Below are 27035 nucleotides of genomic sequence, written 5' to 3'. Positions count from 1 at the left end.
ATTTGAACAATAAAAATAGTTTTGTTGCTCTTTAATGTGTCGTGACAGATTGCTGTAGCTCCTCGGCTCATGAACCGATCATTTCTTCCTACTAGTTAATTTATAGCATCAAATAAACATGAATGAACATGAGAATGAATGTTGTTTGAAACGCGGAAAGACATCAGTACACACCATTTTTCAAGTTCAAGTCCACCGAGGTTAATCTTATAACTCCTGACTGCTTTGTCGGACAAAATGGCAGATTCGGCATTATGATTGGTTAGATCGCTTGTCAATCAAACTCCCGGCGAAGGGTCAATTGCGCTAAATATTTTTATTAAAAATGCACTAATTTTGACAGCACTAATATATCTATATCTATCTATCTCTCTAGGTAGGGGGGCAAGAATTTTGACAGGAACTTTCATTAATAAGCCTTTATCTGACCGAGTTCTGCTGTTCTCTAAATCACACACAAATCTTATGATAATTCGATAATCTTCATTCAGTTTTCACACAGTATTAGTTGTTTTCATGCCTTTTGCACAACATTGCACCATTTCCTGCTTTTCAGCTTCAGAAAGATCTTTCTTCCTCCCCATATTGCATGAGAACTGTGACTTGCTTAATAATGTGGAACAACCTCTAAGTAGGGTTTCCATAGATCTGGCAAATTATTTTGTCTGAGATTGATACCAGTTATCTAAAAAGACATGGATAAATAAACAAACAAACATTTTCTTAGAAAAACTAAAACCTGAATGTTTTTTCTACTGAAATCTTACTGATATGTCACTTGCATAATAATTTGGAACACAGTGTAGTGGCCGCGCAGCCGAATTTTGCGCCAAACGCGTCTTTCGGTGCTCATAGGCAAAAGAATATCTTTGAAAGGCTTGCGCGCTCTGGGGGCAGAGGAGTATCTTTGAAAGGCTTGCGCGCTCATAGGCAAAGGAGTATCTTGGAAAGGCTCGCGCCCTCTGGGGGCAGAGGAGTATCTTTAAAAGGCTCGTACGCTCATTGGCAAAGGAGTATCTTTGAAAGGCTTGCGCGCTCATAGCCAAAGGACTGTCTTTGAATGGCTCGCACGTTCATGGGCAAAGGAGTATCTTTTGAAAGGCTTGCGTGCTCTGGGGGCAAAGGAGTATGTTTAAAAGGCCCGCACGCTCATGGGCAAAGGAGTATTTTTGAAAGGCCCACACGCTCATGGGCAAAGGAGTGTCTTTAAAAGGCTCACATGCTCAGGTGCAAAAGAATAACTTTGAAAGTCCCGCACACTCATGAGCAAAGGAGTATCTTAGAAAGACTTGCATGCTCAACTGTGCGTGAAATGGAGGGGAACGTGGGAAATTAATTTGCTCCCCCTTGTCCCCCCCTAATGGCGCCCATATGTGTATATATATATATATATATATAATATATATATATAATATATATATATATATATATATATATATATTCTTTCATTCATACCTATCCTATAAGAGTGCTCACAGGCTCTTTTAATATATGGGATTCTTTAGACAAAAAGGGATCAAGGCCTCCTTAAATATCTGGCCAGTGATCATTTTCCATAGCCTTTCTCTGTTTGGCTAGATCTCAGATAACGTGTGCTATCTGAGCTGAAGAGCATGCCAGAATAAGTGCTGGTTGTCGGCACTCGGCGTATGTGACTGGGAATATGCAAACTAATGTAGGCCACAAATGAGTCAGTCCAAATCGGTAATTGGCATTTTGGAGCAAATGAGTAACTGGAGTGTAATTTGCTTCATACGAGTCCCCTTGCTGCTTTTATTCAGGCTAGATTTTAAAGTGTATTAGTGTTAAAAGGACAAAACAGTAAATTGTTAGACATCAGGTTTAGACTTTTACTAAAGGGATAGTTCACCCCAAAATTCTGCCATAATTTACTCACCCTCAACTGTTGTTCCAAACTTGTTTGGCTTTCTTGCTTCTGCAGACGTTGAATATTTCCACTGAGTGAATGATGACATTATTTTCATTTTTGAGTGAGCTATTCCTTTAAGGGTGATACCATGTGTTGCTTTTAAATCAGTGTTTTTTGGAGAAATCCTATGTTGCTTGAATGAATGCAAGTTTGCAGTCTGAATGGCATGCAATATAAAAAACAGACTACTGTGAAATAATGCCAAGAAAATACATTATTCTATTGAGTTGTCCTCATGAACTGTATTTAAAAAGCAGCAGAACTGACTAGCAAGCAAACAAACAAACTTTCAGTGTGACTAGCATGGTCTGATTCGCAAACAAATCTCTCTTATGAGCTGGTTCTTTTTAATGAATCGTAAAGACTCACAAGTGTGAGAAAGTCTAACAAATCACTCACTAGAAAAAAAACTTTGAATCCAGCAGAGCAGTTACTGATTCAGCATCAGAACTGATCTGTGCTTTATTAAGCAGTAATATTGTGAAGAAATAAAATTATGTAATTTATTCCTGTGAATACCGTCATACTTTTTTTTTTTTTTTTCAGGATCCTTGGATGAATATAAGGTTCAAAAGAACATTGAATATTTTGAACAATTGAATTTTTTTAATTTTTTTTTGTAACAAAGTTAAAGTCTGCTATCATGTTTGATCAATCTAATGTGTCCTTGCTGAATAAAAGTGTTTATTTATTTTGGAAATATCTTACTGACCCCAAACTTTTGAACATTAGTGTAATAAATTGTATTTTAATAATAATAATAATAATAATAAAAACATTAAAGCACGCACATACATTAACATCCTTTACTTGCGTGTTAAAATTAGCACTATTCTAAAGAGGCCATATTATATGAGATGTAGATAATAGTCAAGGCATCTACCTCAGTGTGACGCCCTTCTGATCAGGGTGGGGCTATTTTGAGAGTCAAATAGTCTCTCCTTGATGCACATAACCAGATTGTTGAAAATCTCAAAACAGCTCCTTGTTTGCAAGTAGGAAAACAAGTCCTGGCACTTTCCAGCCCTCCTCCCGCTTTCACAATATTTTAAATTTTAATTTCAAGCTGGCGTGACCCATTCTCATGTTGATCTCTCTATCTCCTCGCAATAATTTAATCTCTATGCCATGAATGTGTCAGAAGTGTGTGTGAGATTTAGTGACACGTTGTTGTGTACAGAGAGGCTGTTGTGTTGGTGTGATTCTTCAGTGTCCTCCATGTGTAACAGACAGTGTGATATGACTCGCTGCAGTTACAAGCGAGGAGGCCGGTCTAATGAAGACGCTTTTCCAGCCATGACAAACTCCCTTGTCACTACCACTGTGCTTCATACTGCCTTTTACGCAACCAGCATTTCTCTTATGTTGTCAAACTGCAGTATATCCCCAAATGCAACAGTGTAGGTTTGGTTTTGACACTGTCTCCAACCAGTGTCAAAACCAAGCCTACACTGTTGCATTATTTTAAAATCATACAGATGCACATGTGAATAGCCTACACTTTAAAAAATGCTGGGTTGTTTAAAAAAAACAGCTTTACGCACGCGCTGGAGCGCTTAATATATTTTTAAATGCTCATTATTATGGTTTAATATTTCTCCCCGATTAATCAACTAATGGCTTAGATGAATGACTAACAGTAGACTAGGGAATTCTTTATTCGGGGGCAGCCCCTACACTCTCAATAATGCTGGGTTGTTTCAACCCATGTTTGGGTCAAATATGGCATCGGCCGATATCCGTGTTTAGTAGCGCCGATTTAAAGCCAGGCACGTCCGAGGGCAGCCATGTGTTATTGGTGCGGTGGAATGTGCTGCTGCCGCATGTGAATTGAAACTTTTGGAAGATTCAACAACAGTCCTGGGAGATAAAGGTAGCCTAAGGCTTAAATTCTGATATTTCAAAGTCCTATGGCTATATGTTTACTATATATTACTAGTAAACTATGAAGTGTTGCTTCACTTAGTGAAAGAAACAACGAATAGCATTGAACCGTCAGGAACTGGCATAATGATACAGCTGGTTGAAGGTTTGCTTTCTTGTAGTTAACTTAAAGGACTGTAGTCCAAAACTACCAGCAGCTTGCTTGCTACATATTAGCCCCAATGTTATTTTCCAATTAATGTAAGCCTGTTACATTCTTCTAGTCTATTATTATTACTATTAGGTAAGCTACTTTTATTATTAAATTAATATTATAATAAATTTGCCCCGCAATAATTTCACAGCGCATCACCGCACAACTGTGCTCTGAGGATAATAAATAAGAGAATTAGATAAAGATTAGGCTATCAGCTCCTCCTTTGAAAATGTTTTAAACATTTTTTTAGGTCTATTATACAATGAATTAGACATATAATTAAAATGATTAACAGTCTATAATATTTCCTAACACTGCAGTCTTAAATGAAAATTAAGAGCAGCTTTACTTCAAGCACCGACTTAAAAAAAAAAAAAAAACAAAACAAGATGTTTAACACAAAATACTATTCTTGTCATTTGTTTCACTATATGTACGGGCCACAAGAGAAATAATGGAATAAATCAAGACAGTTATATACCATTATCAACGTATTATGTTGAAATTCGTCTCTGGGAGAAAATGCTCCGTTAATGCAGTGTCAGGCTGCTTTTTATTTTTTACTTTCACTTTGAATACTGACTTTCGGCTCGCGGGGAGGGCCGTGCGGATTTGCGCTACGCCACTGCGCAGAAGTATATGACATTTGTTCAGAAGCATGGTTTGATGCAGATAATAGCCGGGTTTCCATCCAACTTTGTATTAATGAAAATTCAGCTCAAGAATATGCGCATCTGCGTGTGTTTCCATCAACTGTGTAATGCGAATAAAAATGGACATCAGCCTAATAAAGTGATGTGTTACGACCAATAACTATAGGCCTATATATATATGTCACACAGTTATTATCCTCGTTAAGCCTGTCTAACGTTATCCGTCAAGAATGTCAGAAATCACTAAGAGTTTAGCACTGTCCTTGCATACAAGGCATGACAAAGTTTTTAATTGATTTTTATTTATAAGTTGTATTTATTTTATTGAAGTTTACATTTATGTTCCAACAAACTTGAAAAATTCTGCTTGATAAATGCACTAAAACTTTTATGTAAATGATTGACAGATTTTTTTTATATTACCATAAAAACCATCAAGTCAGTGTTCAATAAATGATGTTAAGTTTAGAAATGTTGTGCATCCACTTATTATTAGTGTGACTTTTTAGCATGCAAATGAAGGGAAAAAAACTTCAAGATATCGGCCCTAAAAATCAGCAGCACATATCGGCCATTGGCTGACCCTGACCTCTAAATATCGGCATCGGCTATAGAAAAACCCATATCGGTCAATCTCTACTACTGTTAGTCATTCATCTAAGCCATTAGTTGATTAATCGGGGAGAAATACTAAACCATAATAATGAGCATTTAAAATATACATTAAGCACTCCAGCGCATGCATAAAGCTTGCCGGCAAACATCGCATGAACTTATCTGAGATCAGACAACCCGATCCCTTGGTACTGCATATCTATAGCATGAGGTCATGCTTTCATTTTGCCTGCTCTTTATACGCAAAAGTTACCCGTTGACTTTAATAGGTTGTCTAGTAACAGCATTCTGGCCTAATGGTTATAGAGTCAGACTTGTAACCTGAAGGTTGCAGGTTCGATTCTCAATACTGGCAATAGCGCTCTACTTCACCCTATGACCAAAATGTCAGTATTTTGTGTTTCCTCTATTTGATCGTGCCAGCGCTTCAGACACACCACATATTCTAGCATTGCAAACTTTATTTGGCATCCAAGCAGCAACCTCCCCTAGTTGAAGCCAATACGGAAGTGACTTAAACTGCAGTTCATTGACTGGCCTCTAGGGCTTCCAAAAGAGAGCAGAATCTCATTGACCACCGTGTTAAAATGCCCAACTTTACAGCAGAAAAACATGTTTAAAGCCTGGTACAAATTGTGTTTTGGTCTATACAGTTAATTTTGCCCTTCATTACAACTCTGAGTGGGGTGAATTTTTTTTATAACTCATCCGTTTAAATTATATTAAGCCTTACATTTCTGCATAATTAAGGGGCGTGGTCACTTGAGTGACAGGTAGATTGCACTGCTGTCTGTGAGCCGTCACATTACCTCAGCTAATTCCAGCCGCTAAACTTGTGCTTTTTTGAGATTATTTCATATAATTATCAAATAAAATGGCTTGTTGTGCTTATGGTCGGGACAGATGTACATCTGTGTAGATGTGCACAAATGCGGAAGATAAACAGAACACACATTGTTGGATCGTCTTGGCATTGGCTTTAAGTTTTGTTCGTGAGATTTACTACAATGACAATGGCTGGAGAATATGCCTCTCAAGACTCCAAAAAATCTGACAGAACTGCTTAGATATTATAACTAAAACTGCTGCACTATTTTGGACGTGGGCTCATTTGTTTGTGAGTGTCCAATGTATATGATTGTATACAGTTTTACAACATAAATGCTGCTCATGTTGCATAATTTCTAGAAGAACAATGATGGAAGGCAGATCGTGAAGAAGAAATATGATGCAAACAATGGGCAATATATCAGTATTTCATTGATTTAATGTTTTTCAATGAATGCTCATGGACATTTTACCCAAGTGTCAATGTATTGGATTCATCTCACGATCACTATTTCATTATAAAGGTATGGAGTCCCGTTTTGATTTTGCGTGTTTCATTTGCACACCCGACACAAATGACAATATTACTGTTGCTGGAACATCTATATCGTAAAAATACACCATAGATTAACAGTAAACCTTTAGAACTTTCTAATGATATAACTTGTTTTCTTTATTAATAAGATAGTATCTAAGATAGATAGATAGCTCATTAGCCTAATAACATGATCACTGGAGGTTTTTGGTTTTTTTTGTTTCTTTAAAGAACATGACTGTAAATATGAACACGAGATTGAATGTAAAATAAAACCGATAATTATTTGTTGTTAAAATCCTTATTAATGCCAAAAGATATGTACATTTATGGATCTCCTTGTTCGCTTAGGCAGCCATGTTGCTGCTGTAGCCGGTATGCAGGGAAATTTCTCATACCCCTTTGTTAGAAGTGGTATCCCAGAAAATCTTCATTTGAAGCACTCTTCATCTGGCTCTTACCCCTACCTCTCCAACAAAAAGAGAATTGAGACACTCCTACACCTTCACGTGAACGCTCAAAAATGAGGGGTAGGGGAAAAGGAAGGGGTAAGGGGTAGAAATGGGTTTGGGCCTGAAGTTTAATTTTCAGATTTCAGTTGTTTCCAAGTCTCTTCACTTTATTAGATATAGTTAAAATAGGATGGTTATAGTTTGACTAGTTATAAGTACATTCCCTGTTCTCCCTTTTGTATTACTCCCAAATGTTTACATTTAAAGCAGCATAAAGTTTAGTTTTTGAAGAGACCCCTAGTGTAACTAGATCTCTGATCCAATTTTTATCCAGCTGAATTTCCACCATACAAAATCAGGATATATATCCTGTCCGTTCATAGCCAAATCTACACCCATGTAATTTTGCATATCAAGGTATTGGATTTTTATCAAGCTTTTGAGGTTTTATAATTGTTTTCCTTTCCTCTAAATATTTTTTAGCCACCTCCTTTAGTTGTGGTACCCGTCGGTCGGTCTTATCTTATTTCAGATGAGTAAGTGTCGTTCTGTTGTATGGTATCAGTCACACTAATGAGACCTGAGCGGTCATCTCTCTCTGCAGAGCACGACTCAGTCCTGGGATTTCATTGCCCCTCCTGATGAGGCCAGTGAGGGAAGCTGTACCTCTCAAGGCACTGCGCTCACATCATTTATCCGCTCTGCGCTTCCTCCCCACGGCTCTGTATTGATTGCAGCTTTGCCGCTGAACCTTGATGCAGCGGCAGTCTGGCCTGTGAGGGGAATGAATGTTTGGTTTCCGTGGCAATTTGGCATGAAGCAAATTCCACTGAACGACTCAGACCTTGGGCTTTGTGATGTCACGTCTGGGGCACTTGTTTTCGCAGCAGTGGCAGGCAACGGTCAATTGAAATAATGAATGTGTTTCTTTTTTTCCAGCCACCTCATTGCCAGAGCACATAAGTGAGCCACTTGCTTCTGGAACAATTGGTACATTGCCCTTGTTTCTACCCCCCTCACTGTGCATCTGTTGTGGAGGGGTGTGGACACCTGTTCGACAATTAAAATCCAGAAGAGAGCCAGACTGTGCCAAGAGAAATATTTGCCTCTTAGTGAAGGTTGTGTTCGTATGTGCAGCATTTGATGTGATGAGCAATCAGTTCGGTTCACTGTTACATGTGTGTTCATGAGTTGGTCATGATTTGCATGTTGTTCACCTTATTAAGCACATTTCATGTAAACGCTGTTGATATGAAGGACATAACATGGGCGCCCAATAACTGAGCAAAAAATGTGGGTTAATGACAGGAATCTGAATCTATTTATTTCAGAAATGCATTAAAAATTCAATTCATTATACATACAATGACTTGATTATATCACTTGCATGGTGAGATTTTTTTTAAATGTACATTTTTAAATAATTTTTAAATAAAATTAAGTATATTGTTCTATTATTGTTTTGTTTTTTAATCAAAACCACTTTATTTGCTTTTTTTTTTGTCTTTTGTCATTTTTTTTTTTATCGTGAACACGCTTATTTTTTATTCACCCATGATATTCATAGGAGCGTAGTTTTGCATTCTCTTTTAGAAGTCTCTTCATGCTGATTGCACATGCTTGATTATAATGCAAAACTTCTCAAATATTTTGGTTGAGTTTTAAATCCCTGCTATACCTGTATAACTTAAACCTACTGTAAATACCAGACCTCCCTTCCCAACTGTATCGCCACTATGCCTTTTTGCCCCAATGCAAAACCGTTCACTTGACTAGTCTTTTTGTTATTAACACCGCCATGCATTACTGACGGTTTTCGTCATGCTTTTTTTCCTCATTAAAGCTGACACACAGGACAAAGACACTCTTAAAATCCCCAGTAATTCCATGAAAGCAAATTAGAGAAAAAGTCTTGATTAGTCTGGAAATGCAGAAGTAAAACAATGTTAAAGAAGAATCTCTCACGGTTGCCAGACGCTAAAACAGGAAAGACAAAGATTTGCTCACAAGGCAAAGCCTGTGCCAAGTTAAATCCATATTTAAATCCGTCTCTGGATGGGAGCTGCATGTAAATGAATGCTCTTTGGCATCGTGCTCGAGCGTAGAATCCACAGCAGTTAGGTCGGGATGCCTATGCGTGCATAATTTGCATTTATTTTGGAGCTAATTTTCATAATTAAGCATAAAAAATTCCACCTCAGAAATAATTATAAAGATGAGCTATATGATGCACGTATAGCTGTCGATGCTGGAGAAAAGTGAGCTGAGAGTCTATCAGAGGCCTTGATTTTAGAACTCCAGCGTACATGATTATACATGTGCAATTAGTGCATACCCTGCTGAAGACTCCAGATGAAACAGGATCTGGCAGATAGCAGATTCTATACTCGAAAAAGTGGTTTTTCAATTAACTTAATTAAAGAAAACTTTTCCACGCAATTATTTTAAATTCGTACAGCCAGACTAAAACAAGTTAATTTAAACAGTTAATGTTTTTTTGAACCAACTTAATGCATTCACGTTCCTGTGTTAGATAACTGGCAATGTGTTAGTGTGCTAAAGACAATCGTGTATTAGTATTATTACTTATACTGCAGGGCTGTTGAATGCTCGAATCTGATTGGTTGACCACCATTGCAATTATTTTCAGGGAAATGCATGGCTAAAGTAGTTCTAGGCAGGTCTTGACTGCATTGCAGTTCCATATCACTTCGCCGAATGATTTCAGTTCAATAGGTCCTAAAGCCTACAACCGCAAAAAAGAAACAAAACCCACAATGACACTGACCAAGCAAATAAATATAGTAAACAATAGGATGAAAAAGACAAATTATTGTCATGTTTTTTTTTTAAATCACAAAATACATTTTATTGTGTCCTGAAAGGACATACTCTCTCCCGCTCTGTTTCTCTCTCTCTTTCGAACATACACACATACTCTTTTGTGTGGACACACACTCGCACAGAAACATTTTGTCAGCGCTGCTCTGACAAATCGGTAAAATAGTTTAGCAACTTAAAAGCTACATAACATTTCTCACCAGTAAGATAATAACTGTGCGGTTCTTGTAGGCATGTGACGGTATCAAATTTTCATGTTGCGATTAATTGATGAAGCTTTTATCACGGTATTAACTAAGATTGACAACAACAATCTTAACTAAGATTGAGCAATAGCTACATTTGTTACAGAAAGTGTTATTTTTTGTTAATGTTAGTTTAGAAACACAACTGATCATTGTTAGTTTCATCTCAGGTCCATTAAATAAGTTATTTTGATTTTAGTAACGTTATTAAATAGTAACTAAGAAATTAACATTAATTAATACTTTATAAGTATTTTTATTGTCAGTTTAGTGATAATGAATTAACATGTTAACTAATGAAGTTGTATGTTTTCAAAGTTTTACTGAACAATAACAAATAATCAGAACATTTCTAATCATTAGGGCATGTTGTAGTCCAGATTAAAATATAAAAATGTTTAGGTTTGAAAATAAATATCCTTTTAAGTCTTTTTTAAGTATTCAGTATTTGGTGCTGTGATGAACAACACTGAGATTACAAAAAAATGAATGGCTGTTTGAAGCATTTTAAAAACTTCACTAGCGCAGTTACTTTGTTTGCACGGTTTCCGTGGTAACCGCTGCACGCTGCTGTTCCTTCAGCGCCCTCCGCTGTCAGAGAGTGAACGCGCACTTTCATTCAGCTCATCTCCTTCACTGGTTCCGCCATGTGCTTCTCGTGCACGTTGGGATTGTTTACATCTGAGTGCGTGATTTCTTAGAAAATAAAGCACACCCAAGGTGTAACGGCCACTCCACTTCCCGTTACCACCTCGAGTGTGCATTGTTTTCTAAGAATTCAAAGGCCCATTATCAATTATTCCTTACATGTAACATATGGAATGAACAAATTAGAAGAGACTGTCTCAGTACTGGCATTAGCACAGCTATTTCTCAGTGAAGCAATACACATCATGGTCATCATGTAGCCGCAATGGTGACCACAAAACTCGAATGCTCTTCTAAATTTCCATTATAATAACTGAACATTAAACGTTAAAATAACTTTCTCTTTAATGAAAAACATAAAATTAAACTTTATTTCTACAAATGCAGTCCTATACAAAGCAGTGTAGTTGGTCTGGATGTTTGATTTGGCTGTTTTGACCAGTGCTGTTTTGGATCCCTTTGTCTTTCATTGTATGAACAAAACTGTTTTTTTGTTGTTGTTGTTGTTTTTTGGATGAAAACAAGGGTAAATACATAATGACAGAATTCATTTTTGGGTGAACTATCCCTTCAAGGCTGTTAGGGTGCGTTCACACTTGTCATGTTTGGTTCGATTAAAACGAACCCTGGTGCGATTGCTCGGTTAGTGCGGTTCATTTGAACATATGTGAGCGCTGCCATCCGAACCCTGGTGCGCACCAAAGAAGCGGACCGAGACCGCTGAAAAGATGGGTCTCGGTCTGCTTCCAAACGAACTCTGGTGCGGTTCGAATGATATATGAACGCAACACGGACCAAAGACATGTAACCGAACCAAAAACAGGAAGAAGAGACCCTAAAAAGGACAGAATCCTCACGCATGTCGGTTTTTCTCGTCATAGACGCGAGTTTGCCCATCACAGGCAGCAGACGCACGTCTCCATGCAGCAGATGATTTGTGTGTGTGACCGATGGATTCCCGCCGGTGTTTTGACTACTTTACACATTTTATAAGCTCTTCACAAGTTCCCAGCTGGCCAAAATACCATCACATGCAGGCTACACACCGCTACGCACACACAACGAGTGCATTTACCTCAGCAAACAGCACTGTTTTGGATGTTCGGTAAGTTCCGTCTCAAAATAGGCAATATGTCATAAAATCCGACCAATCACGTTGTGAATGTATCCCTATGCCTTAAGGTTCGGTATCTTTTGGTTCGGTGATAAAATTGCCAATCTGAACGCTAACCAGACCAGGACTAAATGTTTTGGTTTTTTTTTCTTCTTTGGTCCAGACCAAATGAACCAAACGAACCGAACTACAAGTGTGAACACACCCTTAGACCACCTTGGACCATCAACAAACCATGGTTTGTTATTGATTATAATTGATTGATCCATGCATATCATTTTTTTCCCTAAAAATTCATGTGCCTTCATAATCTTTAATCAAAATAACTTCCCCTCCCTCTTGCAACAACATCTCTTTTCTGATTACGTGTTTACTGGCATGAGGGTGTGACAACCTGTCACTCACATGACATCACAACAATAGCAAACCACAACCATCCAACAATCCAATAAATGTCTGATAGACAAAATCAAGTCCCGCCCTACTTTTTTTTTTTTTTTTTTTTTTTTTTTGAGAAGCCGTTTTACTCATATTCATCACAATAGAGATTAAAAGTATATCGCAACTTCCTTTTATAGGTAGAATTAGCTAAAAGGGTTAAAGCCAATTTGATTAGTCAAAGTATTTTGCAATCACTAATGTCATGTTCAAAGGCCTTTTCTGAATATTTGGCCTTTAGGAAATCATTCAAAGCAAATCGTACTATATGTTCAGCTGAGGACTGGGGAATGTGAATAAATGAGCATATTGGTTGTGTGAGCTGCCGGAAATTGGCTGCCGGCTCTGCAGCAGTAATGTTTCACACTAGTTGAGTGGGAAGAGTGTATGTTTTATAAACCTCTCACACATGGATTGTAGGGCAGACTACTGGTATAAAAGTGATGAATGGCCGTTAAGAAAAGCTATAGAAGCAGGTGAAGCCCTGCACTGCTAGACTGGCTCAAGTAAAAAGAGCAGTTGTAAATTAGCCGTTTGGGAAATGGCAAGTTTTTTCAATCACTGACCTTGACGTAGAACATCTCATGACATCGGTCCTCAGTGATTTGGCAGATGGTTAAATTGAGCAGCTGACTCATAACACACTAAACCACAGAAAGGAGGTGGCTGTTTCTCTCTTTCTCACACACACACACACACACACAAATACAAATACGTTCTGTTTCTCAGTATGAGATCTGTCAGAGTTAGCTTGTTATACCCAGCGTTACTCGTATAAGCAAGATTATTTGTTTGTCTGATAATTTTTGCAGGAATACAACTGATGATAGTGTTGTAAATATATATACAAAATTCCTCAATGGTCATCAGAGAGGAACTTCCCTATGAGGTAATTTCCTCTGTTGCAAATGCTAAACACATGTCTCCCCTTTTACACATTCCAGCTCCGACTCTGAATGAGTTACACCTCCCAGCCTCTGCCTCATAATCTAATGTTTGCTCTCGTTTCCCATTAATTTATTCTTTTTTTTTTCTTGTGCTCTATAAGTATTAACATGTGCACTAAAATATGACTTTGTTTACCTAATATTGTATCAGAAAATTTTTCCTTCATATTAACAAACATTATCCAGAAACGTGCTATTTTAGTGAAGTACAGTCCTAATTTTTTACGGGTTGTGCTAAAGGGGAGAAAAACCCCAGTCTGAGTTTTAAAGGCCCCTGTGGTGACTGACCTGCTCTGCTACACACACAGCTCTGGTCTGTACACTGTCTCTGGCATTAGATCAGACCACACACACACACACACACACACACACACACACACACACACTGATTATGTGTGTTAGACCTTGTGTTAAGGAAAACGAGGAACTCGCTTTCTCTCTCTAGCCTTTTTTAACTTGAAGATATTTATATGCCTGTTTTAATCATGTGAGGGCAGAAATTTTTTATAAGATATGTTGGACGGATTGGATGGATTGATTGACAGAAAGAGATAGAAAGAAGGACAGATGGATGGAAAAAAAAGATTGGAAGAAAGGGAAAGAAAAAGAAGAAAGTATGCTATAAAAAGAGAAGGATGGATGGATTTAAAGCAAGAAGGAAGAATAGATCAAAAATAAAAGAGATGGATGAATGATAGAAATAAGGAATGGTGGATATATAAAAAGATGGGTGAGTGGATGAATTAAATGAAATGGGAAGATAGAAGGATTGATGAGTGGGAAAAAAGATGGAAGGTGGAAAAAAGGATGTAGGGATGGATTAATAGAAAAAATAAAGATGATTCAAAGAAATGAAAACAAAAGGATGGATTAATACAAAGAAAGGTGATGGATAGGAAAAAGAAAGAAGAATAGATGATAGAAATAAGAAAGGATGGATATAAAAAGAAAGATGAGTGGATAAATAAAGGGGAAAAAGAAGGATAGATACATGAATTTATGTATGTAGGGAAGGAGATAAAAGATGGATGGATGGATGGATGGATGGATGGATGGATGGATGGATGGATGGATGGATGGATGGATGGATGGATGGATGGATGGATGGAAAAAAGGATGGATATAGTAAGAAAGAAGGATAGAGGATGGATGCTTGGATGGATGGTCATAGTAAGAAAGAAGGATAGATGATGGATGGATTGATGGATGGGGAAGGAAAGAAAGAAGAATAGATGATAGAAATAAGGAAGGATGGATATAAAAATATGAGTGGATAAATTAAAAAAAGGGGAAAAGAAGGATGGATGCATGAATTAATGTATGTAGGGAAGGAAATAAAAGATGGATGGATGGAAAAAAGGATGGATATAGTAAGAAGGATAGAGGATGGATGCATGGATGGGGAAAGAAAGAAAGATAACGAGAGAACAAGGTATAGTTGAAAAATTGTCTTATAGATAGAAGTAAAGAAAAAGAAATGTTGAAATATTTAAAAATTATGTTGAAATAAAAAAGAAATGATAGATCAAAAGAAAGATGAATGATGGATGAATGGATAGTAAAGAATGGGAGGTGTGCATGTATGTATAAATAGATCAGTAAACAGCAATTGAACTTTATCTCTCTTTGTATATAGTTTGTTCACTGTATGCAAATGTTCATTTGATAGCGATTTCAATTTATATCACGCTTAGCCATGCAGTACAAGGATCACTTACAGTTTTGCATATGGTCAACATTATTATGAAAATGATGCTAAATTTATGCTTTTTTAACCCTCTGCTCAGCGATAGTGTTTAAGACCTCCATAATTCCTCCTGATTGTTTACTCTCATTTGATTCATGTTGCATGTTATAATGGGCTGGAATCAGATAAAAAAGAATTGTTGAAATGACAAACATGGATTATCAATAGTGTGGAGAGATATTGATGTTTTCTTCCTCTGCAATTTTGAGGCTCATACATGAGACTGAAGAGCGGAATGTTGTTACCTGCACAACAATATTGGCTCAAACAGCCTGAAGAAGCCAGCAATCATATATCTTTACCCAACAGCCTCAGCGAAATGTAATTTTCAAAGCCAGATATTGTTTTTGTTCATCACGTACCAGATGTTGAATCAAGTCAATTGCGTCAACTTTACGTTTTTATTTATTTATTCGTTTCTGTGTTTTCTGTAGCTGTCTTTTGAAACAAGAAGCATTATAAAATATGAGGTTTATCAAACTTTCAGTGCTCAGCTATTTTGATGAGCTTCGGCAATACATCACTGACAACTCCGAGCGGCCCGGCTGCACCGGCACAAGCTCGTCAGCGCGGGAAAGAGAGCGATGCGTTTTTGAAAGTGATTTATGCGAAGCAAAATAAATGACGCGCCATGGCCGGCTTGTAAAGTGCAGCGTTTGAAGGGAAGTGTAGCGGATTAACGGCTCCGCTGCACTCTTTTCTTTACTCCTGCCAAGAGAGCCGTGCTGGACACGACTGCTCGCCATGAGCTCAACATTTCCACTCCTCACGTGTACTGTAGTGTCAACCATCGTCCAGTAGAGAATGACGATGGGAAATACTGACCCCCTCCCCCGTTTTCGTTTTAGAAAATACATGCAGTTTAATTGTCAGTAAGTGAATACATTAGTGAATAATACATGAGATGATTTTGTTCCACTGAAATGCAGCAGAATACAGCAGAACGCTGCACTGTGACCATTTGAAGTTTCACCAGATGTATTATTCTCTAGTGTTTTATCATCAAAACGATTCATTAGATTTAAGTTTGCTGAAGTTGATCAGTCTCATGAATACAGTCATCAGTAATGTTGGTTTACTGTGAGGGAACACAGCACCTTTAATTAAATTAGCAAAATAGAACAGTGTTATTTTAGTATTATTTATATACTAGTATAGTATTTTATTTTTATATTTTCAGTCTTCATTTCAGTTTTTGCTTTTGTCATTTTATTAGTTTTTTAAGTCATTTATTTTATTTCATTTATTTATTTTATTGTAATAGTAACAGCTTAAAAACATTTATTTAATTTGTCATGGCAACATTTTCTAATTTAAGTTTAGGTTTTTCATCTTGAATTTATAATTTGTAAATTTTTTTTTTTTTTTAAGTTTTAGTTTTAGTTAACAGTTTACAGTAGTGTTCCTTTAGCTGCTTAATTTGGTGTGCAAAGAACACAATTTTTGAGGCATGTTTTTCTTTCAAAAAATACATTAGAAACTCTTCATTTATTAACTATAGTTACAGACCCCCCCCCCCCCCCAAACCCACCGTTTATATGCGTTTCCAACTAAACATAATTCAGTTCACACAGACATATGGATCAGTGTACATGATTGATTTAGTTCTTTTTAATATAATATACTAAATTCATGCTAAATTAACAACCCAAATAATAATACAAAAATCTATTATTATTATCATTTAAAGCAACCTGATGAACATTATTTTTTTTTATTGCACTCTTTGTCTGTGGTTGTCGCTGTGTTAAGGTTGTATTCGGTGGGCATGTTTTTGATGGAGTTGTGAATCTGTGTTTTGGACAGGTATGGATGAGAGGACAAGCCAGGCATCATGGGCCTCAGGTGGCCAGTCCAGCCCGTCCTATGAGTCCTCTAGGGTAAGACCGGTTTTGCCTCGCCTCGCCTCACCTCAACTCACTCGCCACATACACGCACACGACAGCTACTGCGATGACACCAGTGCGGTGCATTTCCATTTGTCCAGTTCAGAGTTATCTGTCCTCAGCAAAATGAAACCGTAGTGTCTGATTTGCTTACAGGATTTCTATTACTATAATAATATCACTATTGAGAGACGAGTCCATTTCATCTAAAATTCATTTAGAAAGACACCACATCTGTAAGATTATGTTGGTAGATGTGCTCACTTTACATATGCAGTTGATAACTGATAAGAAGAAACAACGGTTTAAATAAAATATAATCAAATGTGATGATCTTTCATGCAGAGGCTTCTGGGAATATTTTTCACCGTAATTAATAATACAAGCTATCTTAAAATTTAAGACAATACATATTTGTGGAACATTACCGTTCAAAAGTTTGGGGTCTGTAAGATGTTTTAATGTTTTTTAAAGAAATTTCTAATGCTCAACCAAGCTGCAATTACTTGATCAAAAATACTGTAAAAACAGTAATATTGTTACAATTACCATTTTCTATTTGAATATATTTTAATATGTAATTCATTCTTGTGAAGAAGAGCTGAATTTTCAGCATCTATACTCCAGTCATCAGTGTCACGTGATCCTTCAGAAATCATTCTAATATGCTGATTTGAAGCATTTCTTATTATTATCAATGTTGAAAACAGTTGTGAAGTTTTATAGTTTTTGTGGAAACCCTGAGACATTTTTGATGATTAGAAAGCATTTATTTGAAATACATCTTTTTTGTATCACTGTAACAGTTTCGTTGCTGTCATTTTTGATCAATTTTATGATCTTTTCTGAATAAATTGATTTATTTCTTTAAAAATAAAATCTGAGTGACCCCAAACTTTTGAACACTGTATTTTCACCATAAATTATAAGGTAATTCATACTTATAGCAACCATCTTTTATAACTTAATTTTAACATATATCATATATTTCACAATAACAGTGGTGAGGACACTGATGATTTAATTTAATAGTCAACTGTAGGGCTGGGCAATAAAACGGTAATGATAATTATTGCGATATAAATTCTCAACAAAATTTTGAAAAATGTTCAATATAATGTTTATGCGCCAAAGCAGAACGATACAGCATTTGATCTGTGCCACACGGACCATTATCAGTTCGAGCAGCACGAGTTTACTATAGCAGATGTTTTTACTCGCTGATTGGTCTTGATCACAAGATCACTAAACAGCGCTGTGACATCCATTGAGAAGTGCTGGAATTCAGCAAAGAACACACATGTCTTGGTGATTTAAACTGTTTAAAGCCAGATGAAACCGCGCTGACATTCTCAAGAGCACTGATAAATACGAGAAACTTTGTGCCATGAACAATCAAGTTAGAAGGCTTTTCAGTCTACAAATCACCATCATTTACCATTAACTGCATCATGGTATTGATGCAGAAGTGTGGGATATTCATATCAAATTGTGTTATATTATTAATGTAGCTATGTATTAAATGTATTAAATAAATAATAGAAAATAATTATTTTTGTTATTAAGCTTTAGCATTTGTGCCTTTGTATTTATACTAAATGTAATTAGGCTACTGTTTTTCATAAGAAATACCATATATGCCATGTACACACCGTAAGTTTCAGCAGTGACAACCGCATTTAAATGCGGGAGCGAATCCCCTAAATTATTGTTATGTGTGTACGGCACACAAAACTGTGATGATTGACAGCTTGGAAACCATAGCGACGTTATTGCGTCTCACGTGTTTGGTATCCGTTATTGTGGCTAAAGTAAAATTACAGTGACAAAACACTTGCTATTTTCAGCAATTTAACTAAACACAGTCGACGGAGGCGTCGTGTATGGTTTATGCTGGTACAGCATGTTTCACCAAACGCGCTCTTTCTGTGTTGCCATGATCACTCATTATACGCATTTTGGGCGTGTTGTTTAAGCTCGGCTCATAAAGCGACCGGGTTTATGGAGTTATTAAAGTGAGCAGACACGAGTCACAATATTTTTGTCTTATTTTCAGCATAAAGAATTTGGATTTATTTCGTTTTATAATGGGCTTATTCTTGTTAGCTGATTTTTCTAGCAAGATCTGGCAACACGAATGAGTCAAGGCTCATGCTCTCCCTGTGATTCACTGTGCATATAGAAGAGAGACACATCTCCTATGCACGCTAAAAACGTCATTAACAACTAGTTGTTCAGGAGTGCGTTTCCCCAAAGGAACGTTGGTGAACTATGGTCGTAAGTCCCATTGAACTCTATTGGTAACAATGGAACTTACGACCATAGTTCGCTTTGGGAAACGCACCCCAGTTCGGTTCCGTACACACTGCATAGAATTTCTGTAAATGTGGTTGTCACTACCTGTATTTTTCTGGAGTTAATTTGGTTGTAGAATGCGGTTGTCACTCACATATTTTACTGAATTGTTTTTGTTCAGAACGCGATTAAGCAGTACATGATGAACTGATACCAAATTTAGCTGCAGTGCGTGGTTTTACCTATGGTTATAATGATCGACTTGTATGATATTATGGATGACCAATAGTTAATTTTAGTTAAAGTAGAGTCCTAACTCAAACAGAATATTTAAATTTTACAATAAAAATGAGGTTGTCAACTCAAAATGAGGTTTTCAATAACTGTCAACTCAAGCTACTGTCAAATGTGCATTTCTAAGAGACGTAACATAATTTTATTAATATTGCACCCTGCAATGCAAACTGTGCCGAATATACGTGCCATCAAAGTCAAGCAACACAAACCTGTTTCAGAATTTGAAACCATATCACCCATTAGCATGCAGAAACTAAGAAATTATTTTTTCTATTAACATATTTATTTTGTTAAAGAAAAAAGACTGAAAGCATTTTAATTAAGTTTACTCATGCATATTTTGATGTAGAAAAAATATTTTATCATTATAAATGTTTTGAATAGTCTACCTCATATTTGTCAAATTTTTGTAATGTTCTGACAATGAAGTTTAAATCCACAATTAACTGTCTGATTTCTACAACTTTAACTCAGGAGCACAAATCTGCCTTTAAATTTGAAAGAAATAAAGATTTGACATTTATCGTGATAATTATCGGTATCGACTGATATAAAACATTTTATCGTGATAATTTTTTTGGCCATATCGCTCAGCCCTAGTCAACAGCAGTTTTTTTTTTTTTTATAAAACTGCTGTTGACTCCCATTTCCTTAGTGACATTCTGTAAAGTTTCTCTGTCTGTTCTTTAATTTTTTTCTTAATGACTATTGAGAAGCATTACATAGCAGCTGCTCCACTCAAAGATCACAGCAAAGAAAATATCTTTTGGTCCTGCAAAATAAAAAAAAGGAAATGTTTTTGTTTATTTAGTTTGTTAGAAGATACAGATCAAAGTGCATATGCAGCCTACTTGACGTTATGATTACATTAGGAGTATTCGTGACAAATAACAAATGGTTGAAGTTTTTCCAGGCTCGGCATGTGTGGCTGAACGCAGTTGGTGCAGGAAGCATTGATGCATTTTAGACATACCATAAGCTCAGATTGATTTTCATGCATGCAAATGAAATTCACCTCATCAAAATGAGAAGAAAAAAAAATCAGCCATGGTTGTGATTTTTATTTTGATGTGCAACCCCAGTGCAGAGTGTGAAGTTCTCTCGCTTCCTATTTGTTTGTTTGTATTTTCCACGGTGGTGTGTTCAGGGTGCCCTGTATGAATTTCATTTCATGTCAATCTCCTGTCACTTCCTATCAGAAATCAGTCAAATGTCAGAGGCTCTCACACCACATTGTCTTGTTTATTTCCGATGCCCTTCCCCTCAGCACATCTATAGGCGATGGCTGCGCCCATGGCCTGATTTGAATTATAAGACGGAGACGCATGAGATATCTTTGCTCTAGGTGCATGGAAATTAGTGGTTGTGACATTGCAGGGGATGGGATCAGAAGACAGCTGTTTGCACCTCCATACAGTGTCTACACACACACACACACACACACACACACACACACACATCAGCATCATATAATCACAATCAAAGTGTTTAACTATACTGTAATACTGTGTGTGTTTGAGTGATTGGGTTTCCAAAGAGAAATTAACATAAGTGATTGTCATTTCCCAAGCCTTTGACCTACAATATAGTAATCATTATAATTTCCAAGCCAGTGTCTTCAGCAAAGAAAAATCGCAGCACTTATTTGAGGAAATGGCCATAACTTTACCCCCTTATAGTGATGAATTTGTGTGCACATGGCACGTTTTAGGTCAGGGAATGGTGAGATTTCCTCTAATGTTGAGTTTCGCACTATTCAGACAGGATTAGTTTAACATTATTGACAGAGTTCATCTGTTATCTCATCATGTATATGCATCACAAAACCTGTTGAAATAAACAATACTACATGTGTAATATTCATTATGTACACCAATGTTTAAAAGTTCAGTAAGGTCAGTAAGATTATATTAAAAAATATATATATCATGGTTTCATCAAAGCCTTTTGATCATTGATAATTTCTGAAGGATAATGATTCTGAAAATATTACTGTTTTAACTGCATTTTTGATCAAATATGTGCAGCCTTCGTGAGCATAAGAGACCCTCCAGAAACATTTATATCTTACAGACCCTAAACTTTTGAATGGCAGTGTATATAATTAAGGCAAGATATTAAGTGAATGTATAAAAATGATGATCATTCCTGTATATAGGGGCCTATCTGAACTGTTCATGGTCAGACTCTTCAGATTGATTTTTCTTTTTACATCAGATTGGATGTCAGCAGTACTCAGACCACCAACTGTTGTTTTACTCACATACAGTGCATAATGAATGTGCACCAGGCAGCACAACAAGACATTTTTGTTTATTTATGGTTTTTGATGAAGGTCAAATTAAATGAGGAAAAGCATTGTGAAAAAATATATATGGTAATCATAGATGTGCCTATCTGGACAGGATTCGATTTCTCACTGGACCCCAGAGTTAGATGAAAACCAGCAGGTAATTTGCTTCATAATTTTCACAGAGAGTGTGTAAGAAAAACATGGATGTCTTCAATTCGGACAGAATTAAAATCACAAAGTCTATGTGTTAAACGGTTAAAGGGACCTATTTTAACAATCGAAGCGCATAGTCTAAAGCGCACAACGCAAGTGCACTTGGTCGGCGCACTCAGCGCAATGTATAAAAGGGTTGTCCCTATTCTTTTAGGGTGCGTTCACACTTGTCATGTTTGGTTCGATTAAAACGAACCCTGGTGCGATTGCTCGGTTAGTGCGGTTCATTTGAACATATGTGAACGCTGCCATCCGAACCCTGGTGCGCACCAAACAAGCGGACCGAGACCGCTGAAAAGATGGGTTTCGGTCTGCTTCCAAACGAACTCTGGTGCGGTTCGAATGATATATGAACGCAACACGGACCAAAGACATGTAACCGAACCAAAAACCGGAAGAGGAGACTCTAAAAAGGACAGAATCCTCACACATGTCGGTTTTTGTTGTCATAGTCACGAGTTTGCTCATCACAGGCATCAGATGCGCGTCTCCATGCAGCAGATGATTTGTGTGTGTGACCGATGGATTCCCGTCGGTGTTTTGACTACTTTACACATTTTATAAGCTCTTCACAAGTTCCCAGCTGGCCAAAATACCATCACATGCAGGCTACAGACCGCTACGCACACACAACGAGCGCATTTACCTCAGCAAACAGCACTGTTTTGGATGTTCGGTAAGTTCCGTCTCAAAATAGGCAATACGTCATAAAATCCGACCAGTCACGTTGTGAATGTATCCCTATGCCTTAAGGTTCGGTATCTTTTGGTTCGGTGATAAAATTGCCAATGTGAACGCTAACCGGACCAGGACTAAATGTTTTTTTGTTTTTTTCTTCTTTGAAAAAAACGCACCATTAATGAGTAATGGGTGTGTTTTGGGCGTAACGTGCAATAAACCAATCAGAGTCTCATCTCCCATTCCCTTTAAAAGCCAGTTGCACTCTCGCCATGGCGGATTCGCTGTTTACATGGTGGAATTTGCTGTTTACATGGTGGAATTTGCAAGCGGAAAAACTGAACGATTCTCTAGCGAGGAAACGGATCTGCTCATACGTGAAGTTAAGGCCTTCGAGCAGACAATCTATGGGACAAGCCAGATTCCACCAAAGCATCTTTTTGCACACAATAATAATCTTTTACATTTGTTAATTCTTTTATTTTTAATATTTGGCATGTTTGTATGCTGTTGCACGTCCCTGTGTGTGTAATGAGCATAGTGTACGCTCGTCGTGCACCCGCATATTCGGTTGTTAAGTCTGACGGCAGCACTTCCGGGTCCTAACGCTCTATCTCACTCATACCACAAGAAAACAACAAATGGTGCTAATATACACACATGATGTGCTGTAAAACTACAAAAAATTGTAATCATAACCTTTATCTCCACACCAAAATTCCAGATGGCCAGACAGTGATTCATCTTTTATAAATCGTTAAAATATTAATGTCTGTGACGCTGTGAGCACGGAGACTGTTGTGTAGACTGTAAAAATGTTTAATTTTTCAAAATGATTGATGTTTAATATTAATAAATAGCGCTCATAAACGGCCATCGATGGCATTCTCAAGTGAAATGAGTCGAGGCTTGGACCCGGAAACTGCGTCCTTACGTCATGACTTAACAAGCAGATAGGCGCATATTACTAACATGCTCTTTAAATAACAAAAAAAAATATTGCACTATTGACTTCAGACCAAATTTCAGTTGGTCAATGGTGCAGTCTATTTCAGTTGCCTCAAAATAGCAACACACCAACAATGCGCCTGAACACACCTCATTTTCAGACCAGCTTACCCATGGCCACACAAATGGGCACAAATGCATTTGTTATTTAAACAACTTGGCACAGGACGAGAAAATGACTGCGTCAGGCTGAAACTAGCAAAAAACATTTTGCGTTGTGGCTGGCGCACATTGCACCAGGTGTATGATAGGGCCCATAGAGTTTTAAGCCTGGAATACACTAACAAATTTTGCTCAAATTTTCAGTCTGGATCTGTCTGTGCTTATTGCTAAAAGTCAGAGCCAGAAAATCACATGGTGTATGATGGGCACAGACTCAGATTTTGTTTAACTTCAGCCTATAAATCCATCTATTTGGACAATATCAAACATATTTGTCATTTTGAGACGATTTTAGAACACATTAGGTGCATTCCATTCGACCGTAAGTGGACTGCGAAATGTACTTCACAGGGTATTTCGCCATCTTAAGTGAAATTCCAATCCGAAGGGAGCGAACATGTTCAGTTCGAAGGGCACTGAGAACAGCATATGGAATAAGGAAAGTTTTTTAACGGCTCTGCGATGGAGGAATTTACATGTGCATTTTGAGTATTCATAAATTTTGTTATTCTTATACGAACGAAAGTATGAATGGTTATAGCGATGGGTGTTACATTTGCATATCTTATTTTATGAATAGGCATGACAAAGTAAAAGTATTGAAAAGTAGCTGAGGCTCTGTCATTTTTTATTTTACTTCATTTACCTCAGTAGAGTTTACTATGCGGCTGCGCGTGGAAAAGAAAGCGCACGAGATGAGACCAAACCATGGATTAAGAATACATTTATATAGTTAACCAAATGAGAATTTATTTTCATATGGCATGACATATGGCAAATCTGTTTTAAATTCGAAAGTAAATTATAATATCTATTTATCTATGTTATATCATAATCTGCGCGACACAGTCGTTGAATTTCTTTGACGTTTGCAGGGCGTTCCAAATGAGCGATTATTGTCAGCGAAGTCCACTTCAACTGAAATACTATCCTCAGGGAGTAGGGAGCAGTAAACACTGCGTAGAGACCCTGTCGAATGCAACGCAGCTATTGTTTTCATTTGTCACCCGTCTCCTAGAAATAAAGTGCCTGTTCCTGTGAGTTTGTTGTGTTCAGAACGACTTTAAAGTGTGGTAGTGTGTGACCCTCAGTCATTAAGTGTATGATGCACAGTTCTGTAACTATTCACAAAGTCGGCAAGTGTATGATGACTTGCGTTTAAAAAACTAATTTTAAAAGTTGTGTAATGTATTCCAGCTGTAACACTCACAAGTTACTGTTCAGACTTACTTCTTGATATTAATTGAATCTCAGCAGTGTCCATTGCTCATGGCCAACAACAAAGTGAGAAAGCTATTGTCTGAGGTTTGATCTTATCGTGAAAATCTATACCACAGTCTTTTGTGGTTTACCCTTAAAAAGCCACAAGAGCTGCAGCCGGTTGCTGTGAAGTGCCTGCTAAAGATTTAATCAGCATCTTCATCCGTCACATTACTTTTTCACAGCCTTGCTGCACTCAGATCTCCTATCAGATAACTAAATAGAGGCTATGGCTTTTCTGTATTTCTGTGTTACCTACAAAGAACACAGAATCCTATCCACTAACGTTTCCCTTGTTCTCTCACACGGAAACTGTGAACCATTTTAAGCAGGCTCGTTTTCACAAGAGCGTCTCTCTCTCTTCTTCTCCCTCTCTGTACGCGTGTGATTAGTGGACTGTGAACAGACTGGAGCCCCGGCTAGCTGACCTTGGCCCACAGCCAAGCATCACATCCTGGGCAGCCGTGGCTTCAGGCCTCCCATCTGACAGCCCAACCCGCATGCACCACCTCTGTCGCGCACCCCGCTGTCCCGTAATGTCTCGCTCCCGTCCATCACGCCACTATCACCCATCCCCAATGCCTTAAAACGGCACCAGGGCATTCACCTGGGATGCGAAAGATCATATAAGAAATGTTTTCCTGAACAGAGTGCTGGTTTGCAATGTGGTAGTTATTTAGAGCAGACTAACCATTCGCCGGTGACAGTGAAAGCATGAACAGCAAGCATTCAGAGATCACAAGGCAGCAGTGATTGATGATCTAATGCTCTCGCCAATCTCCTCAACGTCTCATCTTCCCATCCACTGTCCTTTTCTGAAACTCTGGCAGCTGCCATTGGTCAGCCTTGAAAGGCCAGGAAGGAAAATAAGGATGATAAATAGGTTAAAGGGATGGTTCACCCAAAAATGTACTCATAACCCTCATATCATTCCAAACCTATAAGCAGGTTGTGCTCTATGAATGTGCATTGATCAATGCTTATATATGAATAAAAGCCTAAATTAAATCTGTTCATAATATTTAAAAAAAAATGAAGATTTGGATTTAGGGCTGGGCTGAATGGGGGATAAATATTGTGACAACAATATAAAGGGTCTATGATTAGAGATTTTGCTATATCGTGGTATATAAATATTTCCGCATAGCACAATTTTTTTAGTTTGCATCTTTGTCTATTTTATATGACCTATTGTTTGTAATTTGCTTCAATGAAGTATGGCTCCAAATGCTAATCCATCTGAAAGCACTGCAAGTTTGAGTCACTTATAATGTACATTTGAAAAAGCAACACACGTCAAAAGTTCTTTTCAGACACGAGAAGCATTTATTAACATCTTGTTCAACAAAAGGCAACATTTAATAACATGTTTTTCTCCAAAACTCACTTCGTAACGAAAGTTGAGTGTCCTTCTGTGAAATGATGTGGCTTCTAGACTAAAGACTCAAGAATATAAATTGGCAAATTCGCACGGGACAAGACATCTCAGTAAAACTAGCAGAAGTGCGAGGGGTAACGCGATTTACGCACCGCCGTTACCTCCCTGTCGTCATGTGGGTATGCGTTGCTTCTTGATACCATGTGCGCAAACACATATAATCTAAATATATATATATAACAGTTAGGTCTGGTCAAATAACTTATTAATTAAATTCTGATTGGATTATGATGGTAATAGGCACTTAGCTAAAGATAAAATTAGTTTTGTGCCTCTGACAAGTGCTTTCTTCTTGAAGTGATCTCCTTTTTGCTCTGAATGGTATGTAGAAAATACTTGAGGTTTGCAACAGACTTGTCCCACCACCTACAACATAAATGAATGTTTCTTCAAGTGTTTCCATGTTGAAAAATGCGCAGAAAGCTACTTTTA

The 27035-nt window shown here is 37.4% G+C and overlaps 1 protein-coding gene across 9 annotated transcripts in view; it reads left to right on the top strand.

The window, feature by feature from the left end:
- Positions 1–27035, top strand: part of tcf12 (transcription factor 12) — a 135837-nt gene that overhangs the window by 21404 nt on the left and 87398 nt on the right. For 4 of the 9 annotated variants that reach the window (XM_067401943.1, XM_067401944.1, XM_067401945.1 and 1 more), the window contains one exon: positions 16880–16953. The exons of 4 other annotated variants lie outside the window; for them this stretch is intronic. In XM_067401943.1, coding sequence (XP_067258044.1) covers positions 16880–16953 — 74 coding nt within the window. Of the gene's footprint in view, positions 1–16879; positions 16954–27035 lie in introns of those variants that run through there. One more of the 9 variants, XM_067401950.1, reaches the window with a different exon arrangement.

The sequence above is a fragment of the Chanodichthys erythropterus genome, chromosome 11 (assembly GCF_024489055.1).
Source record: "Chanodichthys erythropterus isolate Z2021 chromosome 11, ASM2448905v1, whole genome shotgun sequence".
Lineage (NCBI taxonomy): Eukaryota > Metazoa > Chordata > Actinopteri > Cypriniformes > Xenocyprididae > Chanodichthys > Chanodichthys erythropterus.
The sequence above is the reverse complement of the archived record's forward strand: the minus strand, read 5'-3'. Positions and strand labels throughout refer to the sequence as shown.